A 27,319-nucleotide genomic window follows, 5' to 3' on the forward strand; every position below is an offset into this window, starting at 1 on the left:
CCATACAAAAGTCACACGATGAAAGCTAACCTCAAGGTTTACAACATTAACTCTATTGATTCTGGCACAACTGTTTTGTCAAAGTGGAACTGGTTGATCTCAGCTGAGTGAAGTACACTTTCAAACTGTTGAATTTGCATCCTAACGTAATGTTGGAATGTAAAAATCTGTCACTTTCTTACCAGTTACTGTTGGTGTCATGGGCGTGACCCTCGTTAGTACTCTGTTCATTACAGAGGAGAGCTGTTCTTGGACACTGGGGAGGTCAGTGAACTCAGACACTAATAGAGCATAACTGGGGTCATACGATATCTTCTGCAGCTCTCCCCTGTCAGAGCTCCTTGTTCCAATGCCAATCACAAAGATGCCCTGCTGTTTGAGAGCAGACGCTGGGGTATCTACATTGTCATAAGACCTTCCACCATTTAGCAGGATCAACATCTGTGGAACGCCTTGCAGGAGCCTACTCCCGGAGGAGTTTGTAAAGACGTTGTCCCTGACATATTGGAGAGCGGCCCCGGTGTTGAGGGGTCTGCCTCCTTTGTGTCTCAGCCCTCTGAGCGCATCCACAATATCCTCTCTTGTGGTGTATCTTTTCAGATGGAAATGGACCTGTGCATCTCTGCTGTACTGGACTACAGAGACACGGTCTTTGTTTTCTCCCACATTGAGCTTCCACCACCCTCTCAACAAAATCACGCATGGCAGGGAAGCCATTCCTTGTGCTATTAGAACCATCCAGAAGGAATACGATATCCTTTTTGGCAGTGTCAACTGAGAAAAGACAGGAAGACAAAAAATAAAAACCTTTGCCAAAAGTACGCTCCTGGTCTCATCATCAAGTGGTGGACTATTTTCACAAAACATCTAGCATTGCCTATTTCAATTTGTAACCAAAGGAAAGCACACCACCACCTCTATTTAAATGCACACGTGAAGCTAAACATGTATATTGCACTCAAATGCTTTTCCTCAGTCTAGGTGAAACAAGTCAGGTAGCCTTTCAGGCCAGCAAGAGGCTGTGCTTGTCAACATACCAAGTACAGTTGGTGGTTCTGAGGTGACTTCAGTAACCACAGCCTCCACGGAGGACTCAAGTTGCTGTTGGACACTGGGAAGGTCAGTGAATTCAGACACAGACAGAGCATAACTGGGATCCTGGGATATCTTCTGCAGTTCTCTGCTATCAGAGTTCTTGGTTCCAATTGCAAAGGTCAAGACACCCAGCTGTTTGAGAGCAGAGGCTGGTGCATCAACACTGTCAAAAGACCTTCCACCACTTAGCAATACCAGGATCTGTGGAACTCCTTCCAGGCGCCTGCTTCCGCCAGAGGCCGTGAAGACGTTATCCTCAAGTACTGGAGAGCTGCTCCAGTGTTGAGGGTCTTCCGCCTTTGTGCCTCAAACCTCTGACAGTGTCAAGGATCTCGCCCTTTGTGGTGTACGTGTTCAGATAGAACTGGACAGCTGGATCTCTGCTGTACTGAACCACTGAGACACGGTCTTTGCTGTCATCCACACTGAGTTTCTCTACTAGTCTGTGGACAAAGTCTCGCATAGCTGGGAATTCACTTCTAGTGCCATCAGATCCATCCAGCAAGAACACAACATCCCTTCCTAGTGGCTGTCTCTCCACTAGGAAAACATAGAATTTGAGACATATTTAGGTTCATGTGTCAAACATTTGCCATACAAAAGTCACACGATGAAAGCTAACCTCAAGGTTTACAACATTAACTCTATTGATTCTGGCACAACTGTTTTGTCAAAGTGGAACTGGTTGATCTCAGCTTAGTGAAGTACACTTTCAAACTGTTGAATTTGCATCCTAACGTAATGTTGGAATGTAAAAATCTGTCACTTTCTTACCAGTTACTGTTGGTGTCATGGGCGTGACCCTCTTTAGTACTCTGTTCATTACAGAGGAGAGCTGTTCTTGGACACTGGGAGGTCAGTGAACTCAGACACTAATAGAGTGTAACTAGGCTCATGTGATATCTTCTGCAGCTCTCCCTGTCAGAGCTCCTTGTTCCAATGCCAATCACAAAGATGCCCTGCTGTTTGAGAGCAGACGCTGGGGTATCTACATTGTCATAAGACCTTCCACCATTTAGCAGGATCAACATCTGTGGAACGCCTTGCAGGCGCCTACTCCCGGTGGAGTTTGTTAAGACGTTGTCCCTGACATATTGGAGAGCGGCCCCGGTGTTGAGGGGACTGCCTCCTTTGTGTCTCAGCCCTCTGAGCGCATCCACAATATCCTCTCTTGCGGTGTATCTTTTCAGATCGAAATGGACCTGTGCATCTCTGCTGTACTGGACTACAGAGACACGGTCTTTGTTTTCTCCCACATTGAGCTTCTCCACCACCCTCTCAATAAAATCACGCATGGCAGGGAAGCCATTCCTTGTGCTATCAGAACCATCCAGAAGGAATACGATATCCTTTTTGGCAGTGTCAACTGAGAAAAGACAGGAAGACAAAAAATAAAAACCTTTGCCAAAAGTACGCTCCTGGTCTCATCATCAAGTGGTGGACTATTTTCACAAAACATCTAGCATTGCCTATTTCAATTTGTAACCAAAGGAAAGCACACCACCACCTCTATTTAAATGCACACGTGAAGCTAAACATGTATATTGCACTCAAATGCTTTTCCTCAGTCTAGGTGAAACCAGTCAGGTAGCCTTTCAGGCCAGCAAGAGGCTGTGCTTGTCAACATACCAAGTACAGTTGGTGGTTCTGAGGTGACTTCAGTAACCACAGCCTCCACGGAGGACTCAAGTTGCTGTTGGACACTGGGAAGGTCAGTGAATTCAGACACAGACAGAGCATAACTGGGATCCTGGGATATCTCCTGCAGTTCTCTGCTATCAGAGTTCTTGGTTCCAATTGCAAAGGTCAAGACACCCAGCTGTTTGAGAGCAGAGGCTGGTGCATCAACACTGTCAAAAGACCTTCCACCACTTAGCAATACCAGGATCTGTGGAACTCCTTCCAGGCGCCTGCTTCCGCCAGAGGCCGTGAAGACGTTATCCCTCAAGTACTGGAGAGCTGCTCCAGTGTTGAGGGGTTTTCCGCCTTTGTGCCTCAAACCTCTGACAGTGTCAAGGATCTCGCCTTGTGGTGTACGTGTTCAGATAGAACTGGACAGCTGGATCTCTGCTGTACTGAACCACTGAGACACGGTCTTTGCTGTCATCCACACTGAGTTTCTCTACTAGTCTGTGGACAAAGTCTCGCATAGCTGGGAATTCACTTCTAGTGCCATCAGATCCGTCCAGCAAGAACACAACATCCCTTCCTAGTGGCTGTCTCTCCACTAGGAAAACATAGAATTTGAGACATATTTAGGTTCATGTGTCAAACATTTGCCATACAAAAGTCACACGATGAAAGCTAACCTCAAGGTTTACAACATTAACTCTATTGATTCTGGCACAACTGTTTTGTCAAAGTGGAACTGGTTGATCTCAGCTTAGTGAAGTACACTTTCAAACTGTTGAATTTGCATCCTAACGTAATGTTGGAATGTAAAAATCTGTCACTTTCTTACCAGTTACTGTTGGTGTCATGGGCGTGACCTCTTTAGTACTCTGTTCATTACAGAGGAGAGCTGTTCTTGGACACTGGGAGGTCAGTGAACTCAGACACTAATAGAGTGTAACTAGGCTCATGTGATATCTTCTGCAGCTCTCCTGTCAGAGCTCCTTGTTCCAATGCCAATCACAAAGATGCCCTGCTGTTTGAGAGCAGACGCTGGGGTATCTACATTGTCATAAGACCTTCCACCATTTAGCAGGATCAACATCTGTGGAACGCCTTGCAGGAGCCTACTCCCGGAGGAGTTTGTAAAGACGTTGTCCCTGACATTTTTGAGAGCGGCCCCGGTGTTGAGGGGACTGCCTCCTTTGTGTCTCAGCCCTCTGAGCGCATCCACAATATCCTCTCTTGCGGTGTATCTTTTCAGATGGAAATGGACCTGTGCATCTCTGCTGTACTGGACTACAGAGACACGGTCTTTGTTTTCTCCCACATTGAGCTTCTCCACCACCCTCTCAACAAAATCACGCATGGCAGGGAAGCCATTCCTTGTGCTATCAGAACCATCCAGAAGGAATACGATATCCTTTTTGGCAGTGTCAACTGAGAAAAGACAGGAAGACAAAAAATAAAAACCTTTGCCAAAAGTACGCTCCTGGTCTCATCATCAAGTGGTGGACTATTTTCAAAACATCTAGCATTGCCTATTTCAATTTGTAACCAAAGGAAAGCACACCACCACCTCTATTTAAATGCACACGTGAAGCTAAACATGTATATTGCACTCAAATGCTTTTCCTCAGTCTAGGTGAAACCAGTCAGGTAGCCTTTCAGGCCAGCAAGAGGCTGTGCTTGTCAACATACCAAGTACAGTTGGTGGTTCTGAGGTGACTTCAGTAACCACAGCCTCCACGGAGGACTCAAGTTGCTGTTGGACACTGGGAAGGTCAGTGAATTCAGACACAGACAGAGCATAACTGGGATCCTGGGATATCTCCTGCAGTTCTCTGCTATCAGAGTTCTTGGTTCCAATTGCAAAGGTCAAGACACCCAGCTGTTTGAGAGCAGAGGCTGGTGCATCAACACTGTCAAAAGACCTTCCACCACTTAGCAATACCAGGATCTGTGGAACTCCTTCCAGGCGCCTGCTTCCGCCAGAGGCCGTGAAGACGTTATCCCTCAAGTACTGGAGAGCTGCTCCAGTGTTGAGGGGTTTTCCGCCTTTGTGCCTCAAACCTCTGACAGTGTCAAGGATCTCGCCCTTTGTGGTGTACGTGTTCAGATAGAACTGGACAGCTGGATCTCTGCTGTACTGAACCACTGAGACACGGTCTTTGCTGTCATCCACACTGAGTTTCTCTACTAGTCTGTGGACAAAGTCTCGCATAGCTGGGAATTCACTTCTAGTGCCATCAGATCCGTCCAGCAAGAACACAACATCCCTTCCTAGTGGCTGTCTCTCCACTAGGAAAACATAGAATTTGAGACATATTTAGGTTCATGTGTCAAACATTTGCCATACAAAAGTCACACGATGAAAGCTAACCTCAAGGTTTACAACATTAACTCTATTGATTCTGGCACAACTGTTTTGTCAAAGTGGAACTGGTTGATCTCAGCTTAGTGAAGTACACTTTCAAACTGTTGAATTTGCATCCTAACGTAATGTTGGAATGTAAAAATCTGTCACTTTCTTACCAGTTACTGTTGGTGTCATGGGCGTGACCCTCTTTAGTACTCTGTTCATTACAGAGGAGAGCTGTTCTTGGACACTGGGGAGGTCAGTGAACTCAGACACTAATAGAGTGTAACTAGGCTCATGTGATATCTTCTGCAGCTCTCCCCTGTCAGAGCTCCTTGTTCCAATGCCAATCACAAAGATGCCCTGCTGTTTGAGAGCAGACGCTGGGGTATCTACATTGTCATAAGACCTTCCACCATTTAGCAGGATCAACATCTGTGGAACGCCTTGCAGGAGCCTACTCCCGGAGGAGTTTGTAAAGACGTTGTCCCTGACATACTGAGAGCGGCCCGGTGTTGAGGGGACTGCCTCCTTTGTGTCTCAGCCCTCTGAGCGCATCCACAATATCCTCTCTTGTGTATCTTTTCAGATCGAAATGGACCTGTGCATCTCTGCTGTACTGGACTACAGAGACACGGTCTTTGTTTTCTCCCACATTGAGCTTCTCCACCACCCTCTCAACAAAATCACGCATGGCAGGGAAGCCATTCCTTGTGCTATCAGAACCATCCAGAAGGAATACGATATCCTTTTTGGCAGTGTCAACTGAGAAAAGACAGGAAGACAAAAAATAAAAACCTTTGCCAAAAGTACGCTCCTGGTCTCATCATCAAGTGGTGGACTATTTTGTCAAAACATCTAGCATTGCCTATTTCAATTTGTAACCAAAGGAAAGCACACCACCTCTATTTAAATGCACACGTGAAGCTAAACATGTATATTGCACTCAAATGCTTTTCCTCAGTCTAGGTGAAACTAGTCAGGTAGCCTTTCAGGCCAGCAAGAGGCTGTGCTTGTCAACATACCAAGTACAGTTGGTGGTTCTGAGGTGACTTCAGTAACCACAGCCTCCACGGAGGACTCAAGTTGCTGTTGGACACTGGGAAGGTCAGTGAATTCAGACACAGACAGAGCATAACTGGGATCCTGGGATATCTCCTGCAGTTCTCTGCTATCAGAGTTCTTGGTTCCAATTGCAAAGGTCAAGACACCCAGCTGTTTGAGAGCAGAGGCTGGTGCATCAACACTGTCAAAAGACCTTCCACCACTTAGCAATACCAGGATCTGTGGAACTCCTTCCAGGCGCCTGCTTCCGCCAGAGGCCGTGAAGACGTTATCCCTCAAGTACTGGAGAGCTGCTCCAGTGTTGAGGGTTTTCCGCTTTGTGCCTCAAACCTCTGACAGTGTCAAGGATCTCGCCTTTGTGGTGTACGTGTTCAGATAGAACTGGACAGCTGGATCTCTGCTGTACTGAACCACTGAGACACGGTCTTTGCTGTCATCCACACTGAGTTTCTCTACTAGTCTGTGGACAAAGTCTCGCATAGCTGGGAATTCACTTCTAGTGCCATCAGATCCGTCCAGCAAGAACACAACATCCCTTCCTAGTGGCTGTCTCTCCACTAGGAAAACATAGAATTTGAGACATATTTAGGTTCATGTGTCAAACATTTGCCATACAAAAGTCACACGATGAAAGCTAACCTCAAGGTTTACAACATTAACTCTATTGATTCTGGCACAACTGTTTTGTCAAAGTGGAACTGGTTGATCTCAGCTTAGTGAAGTACACTTTCAAACTGTTGAATTTGCATCCTAACGTAATGTTGGAATGTAAAAATCTGTCACTTTCTTACCAGTTACTGTTGGTGTCATGGGCGTGACCCTCTTTAGTACTCTGTTCATTACAGAGGAGAGCTGTTCTTGGACACTGGGAGGTCAGTGAACTCAGACACTAATAGAGTGTAACTAGGCTCATGTGATATCTTCTGCAGCTCTCCCTGTCAGAGCTCCTTGTTCCAATGCCAATCACAAAGATGCCCTGCTGTTTGAGAGCAGACGCTGGGGTATCTACATTGTCATAAGACCTTCCACCATTTAGCAGGATCAACATCTGTGGAACGCCTTGCAGGAGCCTACTCCCGGAGGAGTTTGTAAAGACGTTGTCCCTGACATACTGGAGAGCGGCCCCGGTGTTGAGGGGACTGCCTCCTTTGTGTCTCAGCCCTCTGAGCGCATCCACAATATCCTCTCTTGCGGTGTATCTTTTCAGATCGAAATGGACCTGTGCATCTCTGCTGTACTGGACTACAGAGACACGGTCTTTGTTTTCTCCCACATTGAGCTTCTCCACCACCCTCTCAACAAAATCACGCATGGCAGGGAAGCCATTCCTTGTGCTATCAGAACCATCCAGAAGGAATACGATATCCTTTTTGGCAGTGTCAACTGAGAAAAGACAGGAAGACAAAAAATAAAAACCTTTGCCAAAAGTACGCTCCTGGTCTCATCATCAAGTGGTGGACTATTTTCTCAAAACATCTAGCATTGCCTATTTCAATTTGTAACCAAAGGAAAGCACACCACCACCTCTATTTAAATGCACACGTGAAGCTAAACATGTATATTGCACTCAAATGCTTTTCCTCAGTCTAGGTGAAACCAGTCAGGTAGCCTTTCAGGCCAGCAAGAGGCTGTGCTTGTCAACATACCAAGTACAGTTGGTGGTTCTGAGGTGACTTCAGTAACCACAGCCTCCACGGAGGACTCAAGTTGCTGTTGGACACTGGGAAGGTCAGTGAATTCAGACACAGACAGAGCATAACTGGGATCCTGGGATATCTCCTGCAGTTCTCTGCTATCAGAGTTCTTGGTTCCAATTGCAAAGGTCAAGACACCCAGCTGTTTGAGAGCAGAGGCTGGTGCATCAACACTGTCAAAAGACCTTCCACCACTTAGCAATACCAGGATCTGTGGAACTCCTTCCAGGCGCCTGCTTCCGCCAGAGGCCGTGAAGACGTTATCCCTCAAGTACTGGAGAGCTGCTCCAGTGTTGAGGGGTTTTCCGCCTTTGTGCCTCAAACCTCTGACAGTGTCAAGGATCTCGCCCTTTGTGGTGTACGTGTTCAGATAGAACTGGACAGCTGGATCTCTGCTGTACTGAACCACTGAGACACGGTCTTTGCTGTCATCCACACTGAGTTTCTCTACTAGTCTGTGGACAAAGTCTCGCATAGCTGGGAATTCACTTCTAGTGCCATCAGATCCGTCCAGCAAGAACACAACATCCCTTCCTAGTGGCTGTCTCTCCACTAGGAAAACATAGAATTTGAGACATATTTAGGTTCATGTGTCAAACATTTGCCATACAAAAGTCACACGATGAAAGCTAACCTCAAGGTTTACAACATTAACTCTATTGATTCTGGCACAACTGTTTTGTCAAAGTGGAACTGGTTGATCTCAGCTTAGTGAAGTACACTTTCAAACTGTTGAATTTGCATCCTAACGTAATGTTGGAATGTAAAAATCTGTCACTTTCTTACCAGTTACTGTTGGTGTCATGGGCGTGACCCTCTTTAGTACTCTGTTCATTACAGAGGAGAGCTGTTCTTGGACACTGGGAGGTCAGTGAACTCAGACACTAATAGAGTGTAACTAGGCTCATGTGATATCTTCTGCAGCTCTCCCTGTCAGAGCTCCTTGTTCCAATGCCAATCACAAAGATGCCCTGCTGTTTGAGAGCAGACGCTGGGGTATCTACATTGTCATAAGACCTTCCACCATTTAGCAGGATCAACATCTGTGGAACGCCTTGCAGGAGCCTACTCCCGGAGGAGTTTGTAAAGACGTTGTCCCTGACATACTGGAGAGCGGCCCCGGTTTTGAGGGGACTGCCTCCTTTGTGTCTCAGCCCTCTGAGCGCATCCACAATATCCTCTCTTGCGGTGTATCTTTTCAGATCGAAATGGACCTGTGCATCTCTGCTGTACTGGACTACAGAGACACGGTCTTTGTTTTCTCCACATTGAGCTTCTCCACCACCCTCTCAACAAAATCACGCATGGCAGGGAAGCCATTCCTTGTGCTATCAGAACCATCCAGAAGGAATACGATATCCTTTTTGGCAGTGTCAACTGAGAAAAGACAGGAAGACAAAAAATAAAAACCTTTGCCAAAAGTACGCTCCTGGTCTCATCATCAAGTGGTGGACTATTTTCGTCAAAACATCTAGCATTGCCTATTTCAATTTGTAACCAAAGGAAAGCACACCACCACCTCTATTTAAATGCACACGTGAAGCTAAACATGTATATTGCACTCAAATGCTTTTCCTCAGTCTAGGTGAAACAAGTCAGGTAGCCTTTCAGGCCAGCAAGAGGCTGTGCTTGTCAACATACCAAGTACAGTTGGTGGTTCTGAGGTGACTTCAGTAACCACAGCCTCCACGGAGGACTCAAGTTGCTGTTGGACACTGGGAAGGTCAGTGAATTCAGACACAGACAGAGCATAACTGGGATCCTGGGATATCTCCTGCAGTTCTCTGCTATCAGAGTTCTTGGTTCCAATTGCAAAGGTCAAGACACCCAGCTGTTTGAGAGCAGAGGCTGGTGCATCAACACTGTCAAAAGACCTTCCACCACTTAGCAATACCAGGATCTGTGGAACTCCTTCCAGGCGCCTGCTTCCGCCAGAGGCCGTGAAGACGTTATCCCTCAAGTACTGGAGAGCTGCTCCAGTGTTGAGGGGTTTTCCGCCTTTGTGCCTCAAACCTCTGACAGTGTCAAGGATCTCGCCTTTGTGGTGTACGTGTTCAGATAGAACTGGACAGCTGGATCTCTGCTGTACTGAACCACTGAGACACGGTCTTTGCTGTCATCCACACTGAGTTTCTCTACTAGTCTGTGGACAAAGTCTCGCATAGCTGGGAATTCACTTCTAGTGCCATCAGATCCGTCCAGCAAGAACACAACATCCCTTCCTAGTGGCTGTCTCTCCACTAGGAAAACATAGAATTTGAGACATATTTAGGTTCATGTGTCAAACATTTGCCATACAAAAGTCACACGATGAAAGCTAACCTCAAGGTTTACAACATTAACTCTATTGATTCTGGCACAACTGTTTTGTCAAAGTGGAACTGGTTGATCTCAGCTTAGTGAAGTACACTTTCAAACTGTTGAATTTGCATCCTAACGTAATGTTGGAATGTAAAAATCTGTCACTTTCTTACCAGTTACTGTTGGTGTCATGGGCGTGACCCTCTTTAGTACTCTGTTCATTACAGAGGAGAGCTGTTCTTGGACACTGGGAGGTCAGTGAACTCAGACACTAATAGAGTGTAACTAGGCTCATGTGATATCTTCTGCAGCTCTCCCTGTCAGAGCTCCTTGTTCCAATGCCAATCACAAAGATGCCCTGCTGTTTGAGAGCAGACGCTGGGGTATCTACATTGTCATAAGACCTTCCACCATTTAGCAGGATCAACATCTGTGGAACGCCTTGCAGGAGCCTACTCCCGGAGGAGTTTGTAAAGACGTTGTCCCTGACATACTGAGAGCGGCCCGGTTTTGAGGACTGCCTCCTTTGTGTCTCAGCCCTCTGAGCGCATCCACAATATCCTCTCTTGCGGTGTATCTTTTCAGATGGAAATGGACCTGTGCATCTCTGCTGTACTGGACTACAGAGACACGGTCTTTGTTTCTCCCACATTGAGCTTCTCCACCACCCTCTCAACAAAATCACGCATGGCAGGGAAGCCATTCCTTGTGCTATCAGAACCATCCAGAAGGAATACGATATCCTTTTTGGCAGTGTCAACTGAGAAAAGACAGGAAGACAAAAAATAAAAACCTTTGCCAAAAGTACGCTCCTGGTCTCATCATCAAGTGGTGGACTATTTTGTCAAAACATCTAGCATTGCCTATTTCAATTTGTAACCAAAGGAAAGCACACCACCACCTCTATTTAAATGCACACGTGAAGCTAAACATGTATATTGCACTCAAATGCTTTTCCTCAGTCTAGGTGAAACTAGTCAGGTAGCCTTTCAGGCCAGCAAGAGGCTGTGCTTGTCAACATACCAAGTACAGTTGGTGGTTCTGAGGTGACTTCAGTAACCACAGCCTCCACGGAGGACTCAAGTTGCTGTTGGACACTGGGAAGGTCAGTGAATTCAGACACAGACAGAGCATAACTGGGATCCTGGGATATCTCCTGCAGTTCTCTGCTATCAGAGTTCTTGGTTCCAATTGCAAAGGTCAAGACACCCAGCTGTTTGAGAGCAGAGGCTGGTGCATCAACACTGTCAAAAGACCTTCCACCACTTAGCAATACCAGGATCTGTGGAACTCCTTCCAGGCGCCTGCTTCCGCCAGAGGCCGTGAAGACGTTATCCCTCAAGTACTGGAGAGCTGCTCCAGTGTTGAGGGGTTTTCCGCCTTTGTGCCTCAAACCTCTGACAGTGTCAAGGATCTCGCCCTTTGTGGTGTACGTGTTCAGATAGAACTGGACAGCTGGATCTCTGCTGTACTGAACCACTGAGACACGGTCTTTGCTGTCATCCACACTGAGTTTCTCTACTAGTCTGTGGACAAAGTCTCGCATAGCTGGGAATTCACTTCTAGTGCCATCAGATCCGCTCCAGCAAGAACACAACATCCCTTCCTAGTGGCTGTCTCTCCACTAGGAAAACATAGAATTTGAGACATATTTAGGTTCATGTGTCAAACATTTGCCATACAAAAGTCACACGATGAAAGCTAACCTCAAGGTTTACAACATTAACTCTATTGATTCTGGCACAACTGTTTTGTCAAAGTGGAACTGGTTGATCTCAGCTTAGTGAAGTACACTTTCAAACTGTTGAATTTGCATCCTAACGTAATGTTGGAATGTAAATCTGTCACTTTCTTACCAGTTACTGTTGGTGTCATGGGCGTGACCCTCTTTAGTACTCTGTTCATTACAGAGGAGAGCTGTTCTTGGACACTGGGGAGGTCAGTGAACTCAGACACTAATAGAGTGTAACTAGGCTCATGTGATATCTTCTGCAGCTCTCCCCTGTCAGAGCTCCTTGTTCCAATGCCAATCACAAAGATGCCCTGCTGTTTGAGAGCAGACGCTGGGGTATCTACATTGTCATAAGACCTTCCACCATTTAGCAGGATCAACATCTGTGGAACGCCTTGCAGGAGCCTACTCCCGGAGGAGTTTGTAAAGACGTTGTCCCTGACATACTGGAGAGCGGCCCCGGTTTTGAGGGGACTGCCTCCTTTGTGTCTCAGCCCTCTGAGCGCATCCACAATATCCTCTCTTGCGGTGTATCTTTTCAGATCGAAATGGACCTGTGCATCTCTGCTGTACTGGACTACAGAGACACGGTCTTTGTTTTCTCCCACATTGAGCTTCTCCACCACCCTCTCAACAAAATCACGCATGGCAGGGAAGCCATTCCTTGTGCTATCAGAACCATCCAGAAGGAATACGATATCCTTTTTGGCAGTGTCAACTGAGAAAAGACAGGAAGACAAAAAATAAAAACCTTTGCCAAAAGTACGCTCCTGGTCTCATCATCAAGTGGTGGACTATTTTCGTCAAAACATCTAGCATTGCCTATTTCAATTTGTAACCAAAGGAAAGCACACCACCACCTCTATTTAAATGCACACGTGAAGCTAAACATGTATATTGCACTCAAATGCTTTTCCTCAGTCTAGGTGAAACCAGTCAGGTAGCCTTTCAGGCCAGCAAGAGGCTGTGCTTGTCAACATACCAAGTACAGTTGGTGGTTCTGAGGTGACTTCAGTAACCACAGCCTCCACGGAGGACTCAAGTTGCTGTTGGACACTGGGAAGGTCAGTGAATTCAGACACAGACAGAGCATAACTGGGATCCTGGGATATCTCCTGCAGTTCTCTGCTATCAGAGTTCTTGGTTCCAATTGCAAAGGTCAAGACACCCAGCTGTTTGAGAGCAGAGGCTGGTGCATCAACACTGTCAAAAGACCTTCCACCACTTAGCAATACCAGGATCTGTGGAACTCCTTCCAGGCGCCTGCTTCCGCCAGAGGCCGTGAAGACGTTATCCCTCAAGTACTGGAGAGCTGCTCCAGTGTTGAGGGGTTTTCCGCCTTTGTGCCTCAAACCTCTGACAGTGTCAAGGATCTCGCCCTTTGTGGTGTACGTGTTCAGATAGAACTGGACAGCTGGATCTCTGCTGTACTGAACCACTGAGACACGGTCTTTGCTGTCATCCACACTGAGTTTCTCTACTAGTCTGTGGACAAAGTCTCGCATAGCTGGGAATTCACTTCTAGTGCCATCAGATCCGTCCAGCAAGAACACAACATCCCTTCCTAGTGGCTGTCTCTCCACTAGGAAAACATAGAATTTGAGACATATTTAGGTTCATGTGTCAAACATTTGCCATACAAAAGTCACACGATGAAAGCTAACCTCAAGGTTTACAACATTAACTCTATTGATTCTGGCACAACTGTTTTGTCAAAGTGGAACTGGTTGATCTCAGCTTAGTGAAGTACACTTTCAAACTGTTGAATTTGCATCCTAACGTAATGTTGGAATGTAAAATCTGTCACTTTCTTACCAGTTACTGTTGGTGTCATGGGCGTGACCTCTTTAGTACTCTGTTCATTACAGAGGAGAGCTGTTCTTGGACACTGGGAGGTCAGTGAACTCAGACACTAATAGAGCGTAACTAGGCTCATGTGATATCTTCTGCAGCTCTCCTGTCAGAGCTCCTTGTTCCAATGCCAATCACAAAGATGCCCTGCTGTTTGAGAGCAGACGCTGGGGTATCTACATTGTCATAAGACCTTCCACCATTTAGCAGGATCAACATCTGTGGAACGCCTTGCAGGAGCCTACTCCCGGAGGAGTTTGTAAAGACGTTGTCCCTGACATACTGGAGAGCGGCCCCGGTTTTGAGGGGACTGCCTCCTTTGTGTCTCAGCCCTCTGAGCGCATCCACAATATCCTCTCTTGCAGTGTATCTTTTCAGATCGAAATGGACCTGTGCATCTCTGCTGTACTGGACTACAGAGACACGGTCTTTGTTTTCTCCCACATTGAGCTTCTCCACCACCCTCTCAACAAAATCACGCATGGCAGGGAAGCCATTCCTTGTGCTATCAGAACCATCCAGAAGGAATACGATATCCTTTTTGGCAGTGTCAACTGAGAAAAGACAGGAAGACAAAAAATAAAAACCTTTGCCAAAAGTACGCTCCTGGTCTCATCATCAAGTGGTGGACTATTAACTTCAAAACATCTAGCATTGCCTATTTCAATTTGTAACCAAAGGAAAGCACACCACCACCTCTATTTAAATGCACACGTGAAGCTAAACATGTATATTGCACTCAAATGCTTTTCCTCAGTCTAGGTGAAACCAGTCAGGTAGCCTTTCAGGCCAGCAAGAGGCTGTGCTTGTCAACATACCAAGTACAGTTGGTGGTTCTGAGGTGACTTCAGTAACCACAGCCTCCACGGAGGACTCAAGTTGCTGTTGGACACTGGGAAGGTCAGTGAATTCAGACACAGACAGAGCATAACTGGGATCCTGGGATATCTCCTGCAGTTCTCTGCTATCAGAGTTCTTGGTTCCAATTGCAAAGGTCAAGACACCCAGCTGTTTGAGAGCAGAGGCTGGTGCATCAACACTGTCAAAAGACCTTCCACCACTTAGCAATACCAGGATCTGTGGAACTCCTTCCAGGCGCCTGCTTCCGCCAGAGGCCGTGAAGACGTTATCCCTCAAGTACTGGAGAGCTGCTCCAGTGTTGAGGGGTTTTCCGCCTTTGTGCCTCAAACCTCTGACAGTGTCAAGGATCTCGCCCTTTGTGGTGTACGTGTTCAGATAGAACTGGACAGCTGGATCTCTGCTGTACTGAACCACTGAGACACGGTCTTTGCTGTCATCCACACTGAGTTTCTCTACTAGTCTGTGGACAAAGTCTCGCATAGCTGGGAATTCACTTCTAGTGCCATCAGATCCGTCCAGCAAGAACACAACATCCCTTCCTAGTGGCTGTCTCTCCACTAGGAAAACATAGAATTTGAGACATATTTAGGTTCATGTGTCAAACATTTGCCATACAAAAGTCACACGATGAAAGCTAACCTCAAGGTTTACAACATTAACTCTATTGATTCTGGCACAACTGTTTTGTCAAAGTGGAACTGGTTGATCTCAGCTTAGTGAAGTACACTTTCAAACTGTTGAATTTGCATCCTAACGTAATGTTGGAATGTAAAAATCTGTCACTTTCTTACCAGTTACTGTTGGTGTCATGGGCGTGACCCTCTTTAGTACTCTGTTCATTACAGAGGAGAGCTGTTCTTGGACACTGGGGAGGTCAGTGAACTCAGACACTAATAGAGTGTAACTAGGCTCATGTGATATCTTCTGCAGCTCTCCCCTGTCAGAGCTCCTTGTTCCAATGCCAATCACAAAGATGCCCTGCTGTTTGAGAGCAGACGCTGGGGTATCTACATTGTCATAAGACCTTCCACCATTTAGCAGGATCAACATCTGTGGAACGCCTTGCAGGAGCCTACTCCCGGAGGAGTTTGTAAAGACGTTGTCCCTGACATACTGAGAGCGGCCCGGTTTTGAGGGGACTGCCTCCTTTGTGTCTCAGCCCTCTGAGCGCATCCACAATATCCTCTCTTGTGGTGTATCTTTTCAGATCGAAATGGACCTGTGCATCTCTGCTGTACTGGACTACAGAGACACGGTCTTTGTTTTCTCCCACATTGAGCTTCTCCACCACCCTCTCAACAAAATCACGCATGGCAGGGAAGCCATTCCTTGTGCTATCAGAACCATCCAGAAGGAATACGATATCCTTTTTGGCAGTGTCAACTGAGAAAAGACAGGAAGACAAAAAATAAAAACCTTTGCCAAAAGTACGCTCCTGGTCTCATCATCAAGTGGTGGACTATTTTCGTCAAAACATCTAGCATTGCCTATTTCAATTTGTAACCAAAGGAAAGCACACCACCACCTCTATTTAAATGCACACGTGAAGCTAAACATGTATATTGCACTCAAATGCTTTTCCTCAGTCTAGGTGAAACCAGTCAGGTAGCCTTTCAGGCCAGCAAGAGGCTGTGCTTGTCAACATACCAAGTACAGTTGGTGGTTCTGAGGTGACTTCAGTAACCACAGCCTCCACGGAGGACTCAAGTTGCTGTTGGACACTGGGAAGGTCAGTGAATTCAGACACAGACAGAGCATAACTGGGATCCTGGGATATCTCCTGCAGTTCTCTGCTATCAGAGTTCTTGGTTCCAATTGCAAAGGTCAAGACACCCAGCTGTTTGAGAGCAGAGGCTGGTGCATCAACACTGTCAAAAGACCTTCCACCACTTAGCAATACCAGGATCTGTGGAACTCCTTCCAGGCGCCTGCTTCCGCCAGAGGCCGTGAAGACGTTATCCCTCAAGTACGGGAGAGCTGCTCCAGTGTTGAGGGGTTTTCCGCCTTTGTGCCTCAAACCTCTGACAGTGTCAAGGATCTCGCCCTTTGTGGTGTACGTGTTCAGATAGAACTGGACAGCTGGATCTCTGCTGTACTGAACCACTGAGACACGGTCTTTGCTGTCATCCACACTGAGTTTCTCTACTAGTCTGTGGACAAAGTCTCGCATAGCTGGGAATTCACTTCTAGTGCCATCAGATCCGTCCAGCAAGAACACAACATCCCTTCCTAGTGGCTGTCTCTCCACTAGGAAAACATAGAATTTGAGACATATTTAGGTTCATGTGTCAAACATTTGCCATACAAAAGGCACACGATGAAAGCTAACCTCAAGGTTTACAACATTAACTCTATTGATTCTGGCACAACTGTTTTGTCAAAGTGGAACTGGTTGATCTCAGCTTAGTGAAGTACACTTTCAAACTGTTGAATTTGCATCCTAACGTAATGTTGGAATGTAAAAATCTGTCACTTTCTTACCAGTTACTGTTGGTGTCATGGGCGTGACCCTCTTTAGTACTCTGTTCATTACAGAGGAGAGCTGTTCTTGGACACTGGGGAGGTCAGTGAACTCAGACACTAATAGAGTGTAACTAGGCTCATGTGATATCTTCTGCAGCTCTCCCCTGTCAGAGCTCCTTGTTCCAATGCCAATCACAAAGATGCCCTGCTGTTTGAGAGCAGACGCTGGGGTATTTACATTGTCATAAGACCTTCCACCATTTAGCAGGATCAACATCTGTGGAACGCCTTGCAGGAGCCTACTCCCGGAGGAGTTTGTAAAGACGTTGTCCCTGACATATTGGAGAGCGGCCCCGGTGTTGAGGGGACTGCCTCCTTTGTGTCTCAGCCCTCTGAGCGCATCCACAATATCCTCTCTTGCGGTGTATCTTTTCAGATGGAAATGGACCTGTGCATCTCTGCTGTACTGGACTACAGAGACACGGTCTTTGTTTTCTCCCACATTGAGCTTCTCCACCACCCTCTCAACAAAATCACGCATGGCAGGGAAGCCATTCCTTGTGCTATCAGAACCATCCAGAAGGAATACGATATCCTTTTTGGCAGTGTCAACTGAGAAAAGACAGGAAGACAAAAAATAAAAACCTTTGCCAAAAGTACGCTCCTGGTCTCATCATCAAGTGGTGGACTATTTTTGTCAAAACATCTAGCATTGCCTATTTCAATTTGTAACCAAAGGAAAGCACACCACCACCTCTATTTAAATGCACACGTGAAGCTAAACATGTATATTGCACTCAAATGCTTTTCCTCAGTCTAGGTGAAACCAGTCAGGTAGCCTTTCAGGCCAGCAAGAGGCTGTGCTTGTCAACATACCAAGTACAGTTGGTGGTTCTGAGGTGACTTCAGTAACCACAGCCTCCACGGAGGACTCAAGTTGCTGTTGGACACTGGGAAGGTCAGTGAATTCAGACACAGACAGAGCATAACTGGGATCCTGGGATATCTCCTGCAGTTCTCTGCTATCAGAGTTCTTGGTTCCAATTGCAAAGGTCAAGACACCCAGCTGTTTGAGAGCAGAGGCTGGTGCATCAACACTGTCAAAAGACCTTCCACCACTTAGCAATACCAGGATCTGTGGAACTCCTTCCAGGCGCCTGCTTCCGCCAGAGGCCGTGAAGACGTTATCCCTCAAGTACTGGAGAGCTGCTCCAGTGTTGAGGGGTTTTCCGCCTTTGTGCCTCAAACCTCTGACAGTGTCAAGGATCTCGCCTTTGTGGTGTACGTGTTCAGATAGAACTGGACAGCTGGATCTCTGCTGTACTGAACCACTGAGACACGGTCTTTGCTGTCATCCACACTGAGTTTCTCTACTAGTCTGTGGACAAAGTCTCGCATAGCTGGGAATTCACTTCTAGTGCCATCAGATCCGTCCAGCAAGAACACAACATCCCTTCCTAGTGGCTGTCTCTCCACTAGGAAAACATAGAATTGAGACATATTTAGGTTCATGTGTCAAACATTTGCCATACAAAAGTCACACGATGAAAGCTAACCTCAAGGTTTACAACATTAACTCTATTGATTCTGGCACAACTGTTTTGTCAAAGTGGAACTGGTTGATCTCAGCTTAGTGAAGTACACTTTCAAACTGTTGAATTTGCATCCTAACGTAATGTTGGAATGTAAAAATCTGTCACTTTCTTACCAGTTACTGTTGGTGTCATGGGCGTGACCCTCTTTAGTACTCTGTTCATTACAGAGGAGAGCTGTTCTTGGACACTGGGGAGGTCAGTGAACTCAGACACTAATAGAGCGTAACTAGGCTCATGTGATATCTTCTGCAGCTCTCCCCTGTCAGAGCTCCTTGTTCCAATGCCAATCACAAAGATGCCCTGCTGTTTGAGAGCAGACGCTGGGGTATCTACATTGTCATAAGACCTTCCACCATTTAGCAGGATCAACATCTGTGGAACGCCTTGCAGGAGCCTACTCCCAGAGGAGTTTGTAAAGACGTTGTCCCTGACATATTGGAGAGCGGCCCCGGTGTTGAGGGGTCTGCCTCCTTTGTGTCTCAGGCCTCTGAGCGCATCCACAATATCCTCTTATGTGTATCTTTTCAGATCGAATGGACCTGTGCATCTCTGCTGTACTGGACTACAGAGATACGGTCTTTGTTTTCTCCACATTGAGCTTCTCCACCACCCTCTCAACAAAATCACGCATGGCAGGGAAGCCATTCCTTGTGCTATCAGAACCATCCAGAAGGAATACGATATCCTTTTTGGCAGTGTCAACTGAGAAAAGACAGGAAGACAAAAAATAAAAACCTTTGCCAAATGTACGTTCCTGGACTCATCATCAAGTGGTGGACTATTTTTGTCAAAACATCTAGCATTGCCTATTTCAATTTGTAACCGAAGGAAAGCACACCACCACCTCTATTTAAATGCACATGTGATGCTAAACATGTATATTGCACTCAAATGCTTTTTCTCAGTCTAGGTGAAATAAGTCAGGTAGCCTTTCAGGCCAGCAAGAGGCTGTGCTTGTCAACATACCAAGTACAGTTGGTGGTTCTGAGGTGACTTCAGTAACCACAGCCTCCACGGAGGACTCAAGTTGCTGTTGGACACTGGGAAGGTCAGTGAATTCAGACACAGACAGAGCATAACTGGGATCCTGGGATATCTCCTGCAGTTCTCTGCTATCAGAGTTCTTGGTTCCAATTGCAAAGGTCAAGACACCCAGCTGTTTGAGAGCAGAGGCTGGTGCATCAACACTGTCAAAAGACCTTCCACCACTTAGCAATACCAGGATCTGTGGAACTCCTTCCAGGCGCCTGCTTCCGCCAGAGGCCGTGAAGACGTTATCCCTCACGTACTGGAGAGCTGCTCCAGTGTTGAGGGGTCTTCCGCCTTTGTGCCTCAAACCTCTGACAGTGTCAAGGATCTCGCCCTTTGTGGTGTACGTGTTCAGATAGAACTGGACAGCTGGATCTCTGCTGTACTGAACCACTGAGACACGGTCTTTGCTGTCATCCACACTGAGTTTCTCTACTAGTCTGTGGACAAAGTCTCGCATAGCTGGGAATTCACTTCTAGTACCATCAGATCCGTCCAGCAAGAACACAACATCCCTTCCTAGTGGCTGTCTCTCCACTAGGAAAACATAGAATTTGAGACATATTTAGGTTCATGTGTCAAACATTTGCCATACAATAGTCACACAATGAAAGTTCACCTCAAGGTTTACAACATTTCCTATATTAATGCTGGCACAACTGTTTTGTCAAAGTGGAACTGGTCGACCTGAACTCAGTGTACACAATAATACAGTTGAATTTGCATCCAAACATGACTGCTACAAACCCTGCCCTCTCCATGTTTGTAGTACACCTCAAATAAATTTTCTTAAAGATGGTTTTCGTCATTTTACAGTGTTCTGATCACACTGCTGTATGTTCAATTGTTCATTTTTCATTCGTTTGATTTTATTTAGTTATTTGATACTATAAAAAGCAGACATCTGACATTCTGACTGACAGCTATGTGTGCTAATTGGTGTGTTTGTAATCAATGGCACTCCTCACAGCTGGAACGAAAGGGTGTTTGGGCAGGAAATTGACAGCTGAGATCACTACTGCGGATACTCTGACTCCAAATGACGTCACCAGTGCAAGATGGCAGCGGACGTATCCGTGACATTTTGTCTTCATTTTTGTACAGTGAGGGGAAGTGTAGATGCATCATCCATCTTCAAATACAGTCTATGATGTCATAGTTGTGTGCACCTCTTTTTAGTGCTGACAATGATGTGATGTTTTCTAAATACTGCGCATGTGTTGTCAAATTGGAGGAGATGTTTAACTTTATTTGCTTGTGTTGTGTCTGTTTGTGTCTTTTTGTTATTTGCAGCTTGTTGAACTCTCAGGACCACAATAGAAAAGTGTAATTCACATTCAGTCTCCATTTGGGGTGGTAGCATACTAAGTCCTCTGTTATATCTGGTGTTGTGTTGATACTGTTTTAGAAAAAAACAGAGCTTGCACTTTGCTTTTCTGCTGATGTTTTATGCATCTGCATAGTGATCCCCTGATTAGTTCATATAATTCACACACGAAACACTGGTTCTATTCTTCTACAAAAGGCCTGGAGTTTAATTATGTTTAACGAAGGAGAGTTAAACAAAATGCTTAATGTTTGACAAATCATTTAGCAGTATTGGTCTCTGTATTGATATTGGTGATTCTGACCCTGGTATTGGACACCTCTTTCTGTGTATCAGAGTAACAGACACAAATAATACCTAATAGTAAGTGTTAATGAGGATCCATGTATTGAGATCATGTTAAAATGGCAAACTAAACATGAATTAGATGTGTACTTGTACTAGGTGTACTTGGGTATAAAATAAATCATGCAGTATACAGTATCTATGGGATCATTCTTACCAGTGACTTCTGGTTTTGAAATTTCATTTTTCAATTTTTCTTCTGTTATTGCCCCTACAACCTGCTCTTGTATATTTGCAAGTTCTGCTACTTCAGAAACTGATATGATGTAGCTTGGGGCATGTGATATCTTCTCCATTTCCTTGGGATCAGAGTTTTTTGTTCCAATGGTTAATATTGTGACACTGCTTTCTTTTAGAGAAGCAACAGGCAACTCTACACTGTCAGATGATGGTCCACCACTTAAAACAATGAGAATTTGTGGCACATCTGCAGTGTATCTGCTCCCTGAGGCAGCTGTGAATACATTGTCCCTAACATATTTTAGAGCTGCACCCGTCTTCAGAGGTCTTCCACCTTTGTGTGAGAGTCTTCTGACAGCTGTTAGAACATCCTCCTTCCTCATGAATGAATTCAAAAAGAAATTGGCTAGTGCCACATTGCTAAACTGAACCACAGCAACTCTGTCTTCATTTGGTCCAATGTTAAATCTTTCTATTACTTTGTACAGGAAATCCTGAATGGCTGAAAATTCATTTCTGGTATTATCAGATCCATCCAAAAGAAAAACTATGTCTCTTCCCTTTTCATCACTTTGCTCTGTTAACAAAAAAATGGATATAATTTGTGTAATGTTATTCACAATTTCACAATAAATATATCACACCCAAAGATGATTTAAATAATTGATCAAATAATCTAAATTCTTACCTGCTTTAGCTTCCTCCTCAACCCCCATTTGAGTAAGATGACTCATCAAACTTTGTTGAACACGAGGGAGATTTACAAAGTCAGGGACTGAGTAAGCAAACTTTGGGTCAGAGGAAATGACTTGCATCTCAGCTGAATTTGACAGTCTTGATCCAATTGCAAATGTAACAACCCCCGCAGCCTTGAGCATACTTGCTGGGCCTCGTGGAGAATCTCTAGATCTTCCACCAGCCAATATAACAAGTATCTGCTTTGCATCTTCCTGATGTCGTCCTCCAGCATTTGGAACAAAGACATTATCCCTCACAAACTGCAGTGCCGCCCCAATATACTGAGGCCTTCCGCCTTTTGGTTTTAAGCTTGCAACATGCTTAAGCACATCAGCTTTTGTGTTGTAAGTATTCAGATTGAAATTGAGTTCAGCATTGTTGCTATACTGTACAACAGCGACTTTATCTTTTCCTTGGTTCACATCAAGGCTGTCAACAATGTTTGCAACAAATTCACGTATGGCAGAGAATCGACTTCTGACATCATCAGATCCATCAATGAGAAAGACAACGTCTCTATTTGCACTGGAGCTTGAACCTAGAAAAGTCCACAATCATGTAAATTGTGTTAGTTAACAATTTAACAGAAATCTGTTTTCTGTTGGTATAGTATGCAGTTTACAAGGTTTGAATATACTGGATATAGATATTATTAGATGTGCCTTTTAAAGAAAGATAGAAATTTTAAGAAATAAAGTTAAGTAAAATTAATTCTTATTTTCACTCACCTACACCAGTGCCTTTGTGAGATGCAATGTCTGACAGCAACTGTTCTCTCACAAGAGGAAATTCAGAAATCTCCTTGATGGTATACTTTGCTCGTGGGGTGTGAGCTAATTGCTCCATCTCCTCCCTATCTGCATCAGTCACTCCAACACCAAAAAGGACAATTCCGGCTTTCCTCAGTCTGTCCACCGGACCTAAGACATCATCTTCTGACTTTTTCCCACTTAAGAGAATAAGTATCTGTGGGACACCCTGCTGAGCTCTGCTTCCACTTGAAGCAGTGAACACATTGTTCTTCACATAATCAAGGGCTGCACCTGTGTTCACAGTGAACCCCCCTTTCAGATTTACATTACTTAAATCATTCAAGACATCATCTTTGAGAGAGTGCGTGTTCAGGAGAAAATCAGTGGTGGGCTCTGTGCTGTACTGAATCAAAGCAACTTGCACTTTGCTAGGCCCAATTTCCATTTGCTTGACAAGCTCTCTGACAAAATCCAAAATTTGTTTTTCAATTCCTTGCATATTATTAGATCCATCAAGGAGAAAAACAACATCGGCACTCTGCAGTTTTAATTCTGCAATTGTGGAAGTGTCTGAAATGAATACAAATAAACATTTTACAAAGCCAGCTTTTGTTGTAGACAGAAACATTTTTAATTTTCCCCAACTTCTACAGCCATATAGAAAAAATGATCTCTAAAATGATGAAATTATTTCGCTCTGTCTTACCAATGACAGTGGGAAATTCAGTTGTTTCATGAGCACCCCTCATTGTGGCTTCCACAGATGGATGTATGCTTTGCAGATTGTTAAAGTTTGTGACATGAAAATAATGTGCTGGCGTGAAAGAGATGGTTTGCATTTCCAATGTATCTGCATTCTTTGTTCCAATAGTGAAAGTCTTTATCCCATTTTCTTTAAGAGACTGTGCTGGTCCTCTGACATCATCCCCTGATCTCCCACCACTAAACACATACAGATATTGAGGAACTGATTCTTCACGTCTGCCTCCAACTGAAGCAGCAAAGACATTGTCTCTGACAAACTCAAGTGCTTTGCCAACGTTGAGAGGTCTCCCCAACTTATGCCTTATTGTTCTAATGGAATTGAGCACATCGTTCTTTGATGAATAGGAATTCAGGTAGAAATTGACTGTGGCATCACGGCTGTATTGAACAACAGCCACTTGGTCTCTGTTCTCATCTACATTTAAACTTTCAACCACTTTTTCGACAAAGCCTCGTATCTCTTCAAAGCCATTTCTTGAGTCATATGATCCATCAATAAGAAACACTATATCATGTTTCTCAGAATCTGCAACAATGACAAAAGATGTAAAAACAAAGATAATGGGATTTTCTGCAAGTTAGTATCTATAGTCACAGTACCATGTAATTCAGTCACAGAAATCATTTCAGTCCACTATGAGCCCATTCCCCTCTTGTCTTTACTAAAAATAATGTTTTAACTTAAGGGTTAAAATAATACATCTTACCAGAATCCTTTGTGGGAGCCGTTTGCTCTACATGGTGGGAAGCATCTCTTAAAAATGACAACACATTCTGCTTAACAGTGGGAAGCTCCTCATAATCAGTAACGGTGACTGCATAATTAGGTTCATGAGATATTGTCTGCAGCTCTAGAGTGTCAGCTTCAGATGTTCCAATGGCAATCGAAGTGACACCAGTCTCTTTCAGCCTTCTGACTGGGATTCTTATGTCATCTTCAGATCTTCCACCACTCAGTAGTATGAGTATCTGTGGGACTCCCTCAAGAAGTCTACTTCCTGAGTCAGAAGTATATACATGGTCCCTCACATACTGGAGAGCTGCTCCAATGTTGTGAGGATAGCCTCCTTTGTGACTTAGGCCTCTTACTGCATTAAGAATGTCATCCTCTGTTGAGTAACGTCTTAGGTTAAAATCAGTCTCTGCCGTGTTGCTGTACTGCACCACAGCCATGCGATCTTTGTTTGCATCGATATTTAGGTCTGCCACTATTTTCTGCACAAAATCTTTAATAGCTGTGAATCTTCGCTGAGAATCATCAGTTCCATCAAGCAAAAATACAATGTCTCTTCTGTTGGGATCTGTAATCACACAAGCATTTAAACAAATTGATGATGAAATTTGTAATGAAAACTTTCATTCCTGCAAATGTTCAGCAACCTCCATGTGTCAAATTTGCTCAACATTTCTGATGACACAATCCCCACCACTGGAACAGTGCAGCACAACTCTTTGCTTGACAGGATTGGCCACAACTAACAAAACAACATGAAGCAAAGCCTACACAGTTACCATGACCAAAAGGCCACAAGTCTGCTGTTGTTCATCATTCACCCTCAGTTGGAATAAATGACTTGAGGTTAACATCAATCTGACAGCTTGTGAAGTTATGCACATGGCGTACAACACAAAGTCAGTAATGTCTACATTCTTACCGAACAATGCTGGTTTGATAGCCGGGGTTTCAGGCTTCTTGATGACAGAAAGTATTTGTTGTTCAATGCCTGACAGATCACTGGAGTCTGCCACAAAGAAAGCATGACTGGCGTCCTGTGAAATAGACTGAATCTCAAGGGTGTCTGCATTCTTTATTCCCACTACAAATATCATCACACCAATTCCTTTTAAGTTTTCTACAGCATTTCTGATATCATCACTGGACTGTCCTCCAGTAAAGAGAACCACAATCTGAGGGACACCTTGCTGGTGCCTACTTCCTGAAGAGGCAGTCAAAACATTATCCTTGATGTACTGAAGGGCTGTGCCAGTATTGAGGGGTCTACCTCCTTTATGCCTCAGATTTTGCACATTGTCAGCAACGTTTTGCTTTGTTTTGAATGTGTTCAGAAAAAATTCAACAGAGGGTTCTCTGCTGTACTGCACCACTGAAACACGATCTTTGTTCTCATCCACACTGAAATTGTCCACCATTCTCTCAACAAAGCCAAGCATTGCCTGAAAGTCATTTTGCATTTCATCTGAGGAATCCAGTAAAAATACAATATCACGCTGAATGGATTCAGTTTGATCTGTAGAAACTTTAACAGACACAAAAACGATGGTCAGTTATTTAGTAATGAAAAAAACATTATGAAATAGATAGATAGATAGATAGATAGATAGATAGATAGATAGATAGATAGATAGATAGATAGTCTTACCTAATTCATTCTGTGGTTTTTGTCTTGGCAGCTGTCGGGGCACCCTTTTAATAAATGACACAAGTTGTTGATGGATGCTCCCAAAATCATCAAACCCAAGCACAGAGAAAGCATAGGAAGGGTTATGTGCAACCATTTGGAGCTCGAGTATGTCTGCATTTCTTGTTCCTACGCAGAATGGAACAACTTTGTCCTGTTTAAGAGCCACAGCAGCACTTGCAACATCATCTTGAGATCTTCCCCCATTCAACAGAATCAGTATCTGAGGGACACCATCCTGATGCCGACTCCCAGAAGAATCAGTGAAAGCATTATTCCTCACATACTCAAGAGCTGCTCCAGTGTTGCGGAGTCTGCCCCCGATATGATTCAACTGCTGGACAGCAGCAAGGACCTTTTGTTTGTCTTTGTAAGTGTTCAAACTGAAATGTGTCTGTGGATCTCTGCTATACTGGACAACAGACACACGGTCTTTGTTCTCTCCAACACTGAGCGTTTCTACCACTCTTTGGACAAAACTTTTAATTGCTGGGAAGCCACTCTGTGTGTCATCTGACCCGTCCAGTAGGAACACTATGTCTCTTTGTGGGGATTCTAATTCAACTAGAAAAGAATAGGAAAATCTTGTTTAAGAATCAGACAGATAATACATAAGCTAAAATACAGTATATTGTGGTGCAACTATTTAACATTTGATGGCTAGCAAAGCCAAAGAGCTAGTAATTGAAATTCAAACAAATTTCAGTAATAAACAGGGTGTTAGATGCAAGAACATTTAAGACAACTGGTAGATGAAGAAGTTATTGAGAAACTTGGAAATGACTACATGAACTACAAGATAAGGAGCATATTCCTCTTTCACAAAAGAAAATGGAGAAAGCTGAGAAAAAGATTTCAATATTCTTTAACTCTAAATATTCCATCAATGATGTGATTATCATTGGCTCAAGGAAGAGCATTACATTGGCTGATGGGGGGCTGTCAAGAAAAGACTCCAGAGAAGAAAAAGGATGAGAGCCAAACAAGAAACAGCATTACCAATAGGTTGCCTCTAGCCAGTGGAGACCGTTTGAGAAACATGAAACTGATCAACTGACATTCTTCAGAAGATGATGCAGTTTCATTGAAATTCAAACTATGAAAGGCCAAATGTATTAAATCATAAGTGGCGAGTC

General features: G+C 44.6%; 1 protein-coding gene across 1 annotated transcript in view; it reads right to left on the minus strand.

The window, feature by feature from the left end:
• col6a3 (collagen, type VI, alpha 3) overlaps positions 1–27,319 on the minus strand; it is a 94,193-nt gene that overhangs the window by 34,964 nt on the left and 31,910 nt on the right. The window contains exons 8-17 of the mRNA XM_049594252.1: positions 26,145–26,747; positions 25,419–26,021; positions 24,471–25,064; positions 23,705–24,289; positions 22,975–23,568; positions 22,197–22,784; positions 21,486–22,085; positions 19,594–20,193; positions 17,481–17,644; positions 183–612 (exon numbers count right to left, since the gene is read on the minus strand). Of these exons, the coding sequence (XP_049450209.1) occupies positions 183–612; positions 17,481–17,644; positions 19,594–20,193; positions 21,486–22,085; positions 22,197–22,784; positions 22,975–23,568; positions 23,705–24,289; positions 24,471–25,064; positions 25,419–26,021; positions 26,145–26,747 (5,361 nt within the window). The remainder of the gene's footprint in view (positions 1–182; positions 613–17,480; positions 17,645–19,593; positions 20,194–21,485; positions 22,086–22,196; positions 22,785–22,974; positions 23,569–23,704; positions 24,290–24,470; positions 25,065–25,418; positions 26,022–26,144; positions 26,748–27,319) is intronic.

The sequence above is a fragment of the Epinephelus fuscoguttatus genome, linkage group LG13 (genome assembly GCF_011397635.1).
Source record: "Epinephelus fuscoguttatus linkage group LG13, E.fuscoguttatus.final_Chr_v1".
Classification (NCBI taxonomy): domain Eukaryota; kingdom Metazoa; phylum Chordata; class Actinopteri; order Perciformes; family Serranidae; genus Epinephelus; species Epinephelus fuscoguttatus.